This window comes from Tauraco erythrolophus, chromosome 2 (assembly GCF_009769465.1).
Source record: "Tauraco erythrolophus isolate bTauEry1 chromosome 2, bTauEry1.pri, whole genome shotgun sequence".
Taxonomy (NCBI): domain Eukaryota; kingdom Metazoa; phylum Chordata; class Aves; order Musophagiformes; family Musophagidae; genus Tauraco; species Tauraco erythrolophus.
In genome coordinates this window covers 97,076,242-97,086,250 of record NC_141466.1, presented here as the reverse complement: position 1 = coordinate 97,086,250, position 10,009 = coordinate 97,076,242, and the positions used below count along the sequence as shown (strand labels likewise).

The following is a 10,009-nucleotide window of genomic DNA, read 5'->3' as shown; positions in this document are numbered from 1 at the left end:
TCTCTATACACACCTATTTTTGTGGGGAGATGGGGTAAGAAGAATAATACATGTATGCCGATTTGGAACACACCTTTCAGGTTTGAGCTTTGTGCTGTTTTGTTTTTCCTCTTTTTTCCAGATGAGGGCTGTGCTCCTTAAGTAACTTAATGCTGCTGAGAAATGCCACTTCAAACCTGCTTCTCAGGCCATTACAGACTCAGGTGCTGTATCCTACATTAGCAAACTGCTAATTTGGAGGTTGCTTTTCAGTACGTTTAGTCTTAACATGCGCAGGCTGCTAACCAGAGAAAAACATATCACGTACACATAAAACTAAGGTGTTTATTACATGCTAATTTTACCATAATCAGTGCTGGCAGAGAGGACCCTCTCCATTGCAGTGTAACCAGACATATGCATAGTGTCTTGGAATTCCTTCAGTCTCAGCCACGTGCTGCCTATTTGAAGGATCCCCCGTCAGGGAACTGGTATCACTGTGTGAACACCAATGCTCTCACTGTAGCAATATAAACACGGCCAAAATTCAAAACCCCAGGTGTGCAAAGAATTTCAGCATAGATGACTTCGTGAAAGGTTTTTGTTTGAGATTTAATCAACATACACACCTACTTCTTTCCTTAAAACATTGTTACGAGCCTCTGGAAAAGGAGTGTTACTGAACAAACTTAGATGCTTGGCTTCTGTCCTCACCATTGTTGTTGCTGGCAGACATACTGAAATGATGCAGTATGTTTAAAGGAGGCCAAATATATCCTCACTGCCATGTAGAGGATGTTTCCACAAAAGTCACACAGGAGAATACACTGAGCACAGAGATCCGTTCTGCTGTGTCTGTGCAATGTTCATTCAAATGGCTTACTCATGAGAAAATAAATAGTGCTTTCTAACACCTTTTATCTAAGAAAAGAGGGCAATGGTTGAATTTAAAAGTATGAGGTACAGGAAAATGTCTCGTGGCCAAATGTGGTCTGTGACAGTCCATGAATGCTTGCTATATTACAGTTGTCATCTTCATTTTTCCTGTGTTTCAGGGTGAGCAATCAGCTGTCCTGTAACCAAAAGAAAAAAGGCACTTATATGCTAGCAAAGATGGTGAATAAAAGCATGCAGCTTTGGAAATATAAACTTTGTATGACAGCATCAAAAATCAGACCAATATCCTGCCCTAGCCTGGACTCGCATATTTATCAGAATGGTAGTTCTTGTGAATCTAACATGGAGCACTGAGCTGTGCGCCTTGCAAGGGTACAACAGCACCGAATTTGGTCAGATATCCACCAGGCTATTTCAGTGGCTTTCAAAAAGAAAAGTGCCCAACTCCTAAAAGCACGTACTGACACCAAAAGCCAAACCCCCAGTTACAGCATTACAGTAAATGCACACTGCAGTGTAGAAAATCGGTATCTGTGGATGATTTGGCATGCTTCTGAAAGTAGCTCTTGTGCAAGAAGCAATGACAAATCTGAATGGAAAAGCATATTGAAATTCATAAAATAACCTTATTGTAGCGGGTACATAACCTCAGATTGTAGCAGGTTTTGAACTGTCTTGCCTTCTTCTGCAACTCACCTCAGATTCTTGTCTTTCTAGGAGGGTTTCTATTCCGTTGTGATCCTGTAGGTGTTGGGCCTCAGCTTCTAGCTCTATATCAGCCTGCATGTTGGGCTTTTCATTCTCCCACTTTGCAAAGCCTTTGTTCTTCCCAGCTTTACCATGGAACTTGGACTTCATTTTGGGAAAAGTATGGGAACCTGAATCATTCCAGCCCGGCTCGTGCCACAGTGGTTCTGTCTGTGTTGCTTGGCTGGTGGTCGCCCTCTGCAGCCGCACTGAAATTTTCCGTGAAGAACCAGTGACGAGAGTGATAGCTCTGCCATCAAGGTCCTGGTGTTCTGCAGCAACACTGGGAAATTCAAATACTTCATTTTGGACTGAAAGAGAGGGTGGAATTGTTTATTTTAAATATTCTACTTCACGGTCTTTACAAAAAGATGACTTAAGCCTGGGGTGGGGAGGAGGTAACCTCCTATATGAAGCAGTGGTATAATTAGCAATATCCATGTGCTGCTTGGAAACTGAGTCTGGCCTTGTGTGTGCACATTTCCTTCTCCCTCCATCTGCATGCTCAGGGGATAAGGTGAGCTAAAATTGTGCCCTATCTCTCCCAGTCCCTGCCCATATGTGCCTTATAAGGAGAAGTACAATTTCCTAAATTATAATTTTATTTCTTCTCAGCTGGGCTAGGGGTGCCAGTACAGAGGACAGGGAGCCTCAGGCAGGAGATTAACGCCATTGCTGCAGAAAGGAATGTTGTAATCCAAGCACTAAGTACAAGCCACAGTGCATTGGAAAGTACACGTGCTGCTCTGTTTGCTGGTACAAAGGAAAAATTAAAAATGGCAGCAAGGACACTGGCTGTTAAAGAGGATTCCAGAGATGGTGTAAAATAGGAACAAAAGTGCTCTCACCTGGAGGCAGAGATGGACTGCTAGGCAGAGAGCCATGGTTGCTGCCTACTGAGGTTCCTCTGGAAAATTTCCTGCATGCCAGCACAAGCAGGTCTCTGCATTGCTTGTGACAGTTGGCACCGCAATCTGTGAAGAAAGGAATTGTCAAGTCACCAAATGGAAAGCCACAACTACCTGGTAATCCCCTCAGGGCTATAAGCAGACAGATACCAGGAGGTACTCTGAAGGAACAAATATTTTGACAGAGGTGTGAAGGGAGTTACAAAAAAATGGATACTTTTCATGGCAGCCATTAATAGAAATCTGGCAGCAGAAGGGAAGAGGGGGATGATACTATCATCAGAAATTGGTCTCAAGGAAGAGAACTGAAATTACTGGTATGAACCTGCATATGCCATACATGAAGCTTCTGCTCCACGGTAAGCGTCTCCAAAAAAAAGGTGTTGACTTTTTTTTTATTTGACCCAGCAGGGCCCATTATAGTAAACACACTTGGTCAGAAGACACTGAAGCATCCATACTCTGAGCCTCTAGAAGAACAGCTAGGGGTTAACATAGACCACTGTAGTCTAAATAGCTCAGCAAGCAACATCGGCACACAGTAAGCTCTGTGGATGTGTATCATCCACCTGGATGAAACTGGCTGAGTGCCTGCACACCTAGCCTCTGTTGAGCTTTGCATCTCACTGCAAACAAATGTACCTAGTGATTAGTGTATCTCAAGTGTGACTGCAGCAGGGATCTTGTCTGCAAGAAAGGGCTAAAAGGTGGAGGATGTGTGCCCCCAATACAGGCTCTCTCTCCTCTGTGTCCCTTACTCTCATTTGAAAATATCCATCTCCCTTGTTTCTCTGTTGCTGCTCCATGACCTAACGTTTTGTTCGAGGTGAGCCATTGCCAAAGTGCTGTTTTTATAACTCTCTGCTAAAAGAACCATTCTGTGTAGGGCAGCACATCTAGCATGACAGGTGAGAGTTCTGGTTTCTCCCATCACCTTGTTCATATGACTAATAATACAGAAGTACCTGCCCAGCTGTGGTTTTGGCTGCCCTAAGGGTAACATGCTCCCCCCCTCCTCCCCAACACAATAGAGATCTGTCTTGACATAAAGATGAAAGGGGAGAACCTCTTTCATCACTTGCAGACCACACACTCTAGCTTTATCTCATTATCCACATTGCTGGGGTAAGCAGCAGACCTGTACAGATGACATCCCTCCCTCCCCCTTCTAGGGCAGTGTCAGAGGTTCACAACAAGATGACAGCTCTGTGCTCAAAGGCGGAGATCATCCATAATAGGTGCAGGACTCTAGCGATGCCAGCCATATGGCAGCTGCTGTGACAAAGGGCAGGCAATAATTACACTTGTTGACCACTTTAAGGTCTGAGCAAGCAGCTCTGCTCTCTTACTCTGATGCTCCGTTGCCTATAATTTTTACTCTACACAACCCCTTTTGCTCTCTCTCTCTCCTGGGCCACTGTTACAAGCAACGATGCAGGACAGAGCTCAGCTTTCAGATCTCGAGTTTACAGGGCTGCTGTAACAAAACCCTGTCTTCCTTCCCTCATCCTACCATTAAAAATATAGACTACAAATAGCCCTTTTGCAGCTGCTCAGATGACAGTAATCAGGAATAGCTAAATTACATACATTGCTTTAGCCATGGACATTTTCCCCACCCCTTTCTGAGCACGAGGTGTTCATGGGTGGAGAGGGAGACAGGAATACGAACTATCCTAAAAACCAATCCTGCCAATTCTTCGCTCTTCTCCTGGAAGCCATTGTAAGATTAAGGGAAAAGAGTGCATATAAATACAACTATGAAGCCCCAGCATGAATGTTTCCCTATGAATAACTGAGATGCAACTACAACTGTGAAAATCAACAGTGCCCTTCAGCCAGGGCTGCTTGAGAAATAAACAGGTCCAGGACTTTAAAGCCAATGAGGACCACTATAATGTCATTCTTGGTCTAACCTGCTCAATATGGTGCAAGTATTGCATAAGAAATTAAACATTTTTATGAAAGCAACAGAGAGGGCTGTAAGAGCTCTAGGATTTTTTTTTTTTAAGTTAAGTTGAATGTCTGCAGATTTGGCAATGACATCTGCTGAGCAGTCTAGGAATTAAATATTTCTCTATTTCCAGCTTAGCCACTATTGCATTGCAAGGCCAGTTAGGCTTCACTACAGGCATGTTGATGTACATGACAGATGGCATTGCCAGCAGACCTTTTCCTGACCCCAAGTCTCAGGAGATACATTTCAGGATGTCTTGGTGTTAGGATGAGGACACTTGGTTGCCCAAGATGCAAGGTCTTTGCTGGTAGAAAGTAATACCTCATGGAGTCAGTGGCTGCTTTGGACCTTTAGCTCACAGAACCTGTGGGCTCCTACCAGACGCTCCCTCTTCTAACACAGTGAGACTTCATAGTGTACCAGCAGTCACTGTTTGAGAACAGCACCAAGTGTAAAAGCAAAATTTGGATGAACGGATGTCATTTTAGCAAAAAAATACAATTGACCTACTTGTGCTAAAACCCAACACGTACAGCTTGAAAAATACATGCAACATTTATTTACCTTTGCATTTGTAGCCTTGTTTGATTATACCCCAGAGCTGCAAAGAAAGACAAAAGAACGTCAAGGAATCAGAAAAGAAAGCCGGAAGGAAAACAAGGTCACAATGAGGAAGTACCAATGGCTACAAAAGCACAAACAGGATACAACTGCTCTTAACACCCTTCCTGTTAGGCAGACCTCCCCCTCTAATTGTGATAAGGCTTGTGTGGCTTCCCCCTTATTTCTGCTACTTACAGTGGGACTACTAGAGAAGGGGAGATGCAGATGACATTTGCTTCCAGGAACGGGTGAAAAATTGCCATCATATCAAGCTTACTGACACCAGCAGAGCACATTCTGCTTCTAGGCTCACTTAATGTTATCTGCGGGGGATTTTCCAATGTACAGCCATTCTCCAGACACATGAATGATCCATGCCGTTTAAACGCAGCAGAAAACACCACTGGGGATAAATATTATGTTCTTGGTTCCCATACTTGTCCCCAGCACATCTAGTCACAGCAAGCTGATTTGTTCACCTAACTTTTTCCCTTAAAAAAAAAAGCTGAAGAACAAAACAGGCAGAAAAGTCACTAAATTCCATCTTTGCCTCCTCTCAGAAGCTGTCCTTGTGACGTACATAACAATCAAATGCTCAGCTTCCAGGAGGCAGCGTGCACAGGCCCACTTTTGGGAAGCTTTCACTGCAACGTGAGCAGGATTGCTTGAAAGTAGGAAAATTCCCTAGCAAATTGTTGTCTATACACTCAGACATGGCATTATAAAACCAAGCATTTTCACTCTGAAAGGCAGAGAGAGGAAGGGGCAGTTTTTCTAGCTCTAGCATTAACAGAAAAAAATCAGTGACTTCAGTGTTTATTTATCCTGAATTCATCTGAAACATTATCAAGGAGGGTGAGCACATCCAGACAGTTGAAACTGCATGTGGCTCCTCACCCTATTTATAAGAATCCATGCACAGTGTGCAGGGAATGAATATAGTCATTAAAGAAACGTTCAAAAGGAAGAGCTGGAAAACATTCAGAATACAAAACAAAGAGTAAAATAAAAAGAATAGGAAGATTCTGGGGGAAAAAAAATCCTATACACTGCACAAAAGAATTTGCAAGGAAAAATGGGGGCTTGGAGGAAGCAAAATAGATTAGACAAGGTGGAAGAACAGTGAATAAAAGAACAGAAGGGACAAGAAGGGTCCATAGAAAGCCTGCTGCTTGCTCTTTTTCTGCTACTGTTGTATATATGCACAGTGAACGCAGTTGCTGTGGTCAGGCAGTGACAGTGGAGCCCCCCATTCCCTCTCAGAAAAGCAGCAATGACTTTTTTTTTCCCCCAGGTCTTTTTGCCAGGATCACTGTAAGCGACATGGATTTTTATTTCTTTCATTTAAGCTCTAGCTTGTTCCCACTGCAGAGCTTTCTCCTCAGCTTCTTAGCTTAGAACCTTCCTCCTACTCAAATTTGACAGCACTGTTGTGGTAACACTCAGCAGTGAAAGCTTAGCTGAAGTGCCATGCCACGAATTCTGACCTAAAGCTTTGAATCTGTCCGACACGGCTTTGCTGCAAAGCTGGTTTGAGCCCGCTCCAAGGTAAGAGGATCTGTGCAAATTCAGATTACAAAGCTCTGCAGGATGGCTGGTCTCCTACCCTGCCACGCAGTGCAAGTCAAGCTGTGGGACGGAATCGTGGCCGGCCATGGGCATACCAATTTCATGCTGCTTAACGGCATTAGGTTTTAGCTTGATCTTTAAAGTTTGTATCGTTTTAATAATAGTTATTTTATTGAATACTGTGTGCATTGCACTGTCATGTCAATTCATCCTGCTGCACTGTCAGAGCACATTATTTTGACTGTGAATCAGTGCATCAGCTTGAAATTAGGTTTCCACCCGTTGACGAGCAGCACTGAAAGGCAGAACAAATACGCAGCAGATTTTGTAGTTGGTTCCTGTCCTATCAGCCCAACTCATCCACAGGACAATGCCAATGCCTTCAGTGAGTTAAGAGGAAAAATGACCTTAATTCCATTTCCTGTACAACCCCTTACTCATCTGTACTCCTGCACTGGATGTAATCAGGGAGATGTGAAAAATCCAACAATGGCCAATTAGCAAATTGATGCAGGAGAAAAATATCTGGTGGAGAGGACATTGCAGGGCAGCCCTCAGGCCTTGCTTTGCTATGGAAGCCTTCCAAACACGAACTGAGTGTCACAAATGCAATGATGTCTTCCTGAGGCTGCAGACAGCCTGAAACAATAGGCTCAGGCCAGTGACCGTCCCTGCCCCATCAGTCTGCTGGAGCTGTCAGCTCAAGAGCCTGCCAGCACGCTCCTGAATCAGCACTGACCATGTCGTCGCTGAGGTTTTTGCAGTTCTAGCGGAAATAGGTGGAATTCCTTCTTCCCCGTGGCCTTGGTCAGCGGTTGTGATTAGGACCACAAGCATCTGAACAAGACCAACGTGTCGCCAAAGAGGCAGGTGGAAGATGGGAGCATGGACAAGAGCAGGAACACCAGAGCTGGTCTGAAAACAGGCACGTTTTTGCACTTAGCAGTGCTGTTAGTTACTTTCAACCACAAAGAAATGTTACTTAGGGGAAAAGTTCACGTAGTACAAGCTGGAGATTTTTCTGCCAACAGAAGAGGCAGATCTCTGCTGGCGAGCACGGACGACGGTCTGAGTTTACACTCTGTACATAGGCCACACGTAAGCAGAGGACATGACCCTCTGCCCTTATTCCTTTACTTGTCTAAATGTGGACGTTTGATTTCAGCGGAGTGTGTGCATTAAAGTAAATTTTAAATCATAGTAATTCCTTTTTCTTTACTATACTTGGTTTGAAGTGGAGAAGTTAGAGGTTTACAAGCAACACAAATGTTCACAAAACCAATCATTTCCCAGCTATGTACAGAGCACTCTAATAAGTGGCATCTGCTAAGTTATGGCTGAGAGAAAAAGCAAATTAAAAAAGACCAACAAATAAATAAAAAAAATTCTTATTGTACAGAACTGCTGGAAGCACTTTTGATTTCTTGACCAAATGAGAAGATCTGTTAATTCAATAGAGAAAGGATTACGGCTGTTATGGCCATTCAGAGAATTATGAACATAGCTATGTTACCATGTGCAATTTCCTGAGAAAGAACAGCTTTTGCTTCATCTACATCCTCTGTTCCAGACACCCATTTTCCCTTGAGCTTGTTTACATGGGAAATCAAGCCAAATTAAAGAACTTAAGATAAACCAAGTAAAGCCATTCATATAGTCTCTAATATCCTTACGCTAGCACAATTTTATTTTTTTTCCCCCTGTAGCAGTAATTCCTACAAATGCTAGTATTCAGGAACTACTAAGAAAACTGGATAGCACAGCTACAACACAAGTAAATGTTCTGTGCTTCTGAATGCAATGAGATATTTGGCAAAGAGACTTTAGCAATGTGTGGAGCCAGTTTCACCCTGTCTATCTTAAAGGGTAAAAAACTGTGTTTAAGATATACTATTATTAAAAACATACTTACAAATCCTGCACAGTGCTCGCAGAAAGTTGGTTTAAGATAGGTCATCTCCTGAAAGTTATGAATAAACCCTGGTCCCATTTTACACTGGAACTGTGATTTAGCTCTCAGAAAGTAAGCCATCATTTCTTCTTTGCTTATAAGACCATCTCTATTAGAGAAAAAAAAAAAAGTAGAGTAGATCTCTCACTGCTCACAGCACTGAACAATTCAATTTTCTCATTGCGAAAAGCACGTTCTTCGAAAGAGCTGCAAGAGTCCTGGCAGAAAAAAAAACCCTTAGAGACTTTGTGGTTCTTATCCCTCATTAAACAGCAAGCACTGAACTCACAGCATCGACCTGGGTTTCTCACCGGTTCATGGTATCAGAGCACAGGCCAGGCCATTAAGTGAAGGATCCTGACTTACTGCTCACGCAGACCAAGCGGTTTTGCTCTTGGCTGACTGTCAGCCTTAGCAGCTAAAGAGATTCTGGACAACAAGAAATATTGAGCCCAACTGGCTAGGAAATATATATACCTCCTAGAATATTTGTTACTCTCTCTCTGCTACATACACTGATTTCCCCTGTCCTGTACACAACTTATTTGTTTCATCAGTCTGATGCCTGGTCTGGATACAGCATCTCCACTGTAATTTGACGGTACTCTAAGGGTTTTGACTCAGTCCTGGCAGGAATTCCTCATTAAGCTATTACATAACTGATTTTTAAAGTACCAGGTAAAGCAGGACTCCAGTCTAGGTGGGCTTATAGAACCAGCTACAGCATAAGAAGTTAAATGAGAACAGAATTCAGCCTTCAGTGATCTTCAGTTCCTTAAGTGAAATGTCAGACACAAGAAGATTGAGACACTGTTTCTTCAATATTTGGTTTTCACGAGTTTTTAAATTGAGGAAAAGAAAAAAAACCCACCACCACAAAGAAATCTGCAAACTTACTGGTCTTTATCCAGCACACAGAAAGAGTCCAAAAAGGGGAAGTTGGCAGCTATACTTTCGAAGTCTTCCTGAGAAATATAGCCATCATGGTCATGATCGTAATTCCTAAAGACAGACTGGGAAAAAAAAAAAAAAAATTATTGTCCTAATATCTAGCCTATTCTGAATCTATACCAGCTGTTCAATCTTATAATTACAGGTAACTTAATATTCAACCTTACTAACCAGATGCTCTGCTGCCTTGTTTTATTCCTTCTAGTCTTACTTGGTACTTCAATATGCATATTTATTGGACTGTAAGGGAAAAAATGGCTAATTTTTAAAGAAAACTTGACCTCAGTATTTATCTAGCAAGGGTCCTCCACACCTCTTCAGACATAATTATTCTTGCTTTATTCTTCTTCTTTACTGGAAGCATCACTAAAATTCTGTCCAGTGTGACATATTCCCTTTGCTTCATTAAGTATGTTTTTTAATCACAAAAAAAAAAGGAAATAAACC

General features: G+C 42.5%; 1 protein-coding gene across 1 annotated transcript in view; it reads right to left on the bottom strand.

Annotated features, from left to right (window-relative positions):
* Window positions 1–1,043: 1,043 nt before the first annotated feature.
* RASGRP3 (RAS guanyl releasing protein 3) overlaps window positions 1,044–10,009 on the bottom strand; it is a 30,729-nt gene continuing 21,763 nt past the window's right edge. Inside the window, exons 11-16 of the mRNA XM_009980218.2 lie at window positions 9,509–9,624; window positions 8,573–8,720; window positions 5,053–5,089; window positions 2,472–2,597; window positions 1,573–1,934; window positions 1,044–1,052 (exon numbers count right to left, since the gene is read on the bottom strand). Coding sequence (XP_009978520.1) covers window positions 1,044–1,052; window positions 1,573–1,934; window positions 2,472–2,597; window positions 5,053–5,089; window positions 8,573–8,720; window positions 9,509–9,624 — 798 coding nt within the window. The remainder of the gene's footprint in view (window positions 1,053–1,572; window positions 1,935–2,471; window positions 2,598–5,052; window positions 5,090–8,572; window positions 8,721–9,508; window positions 9,625–10,009) is intronic.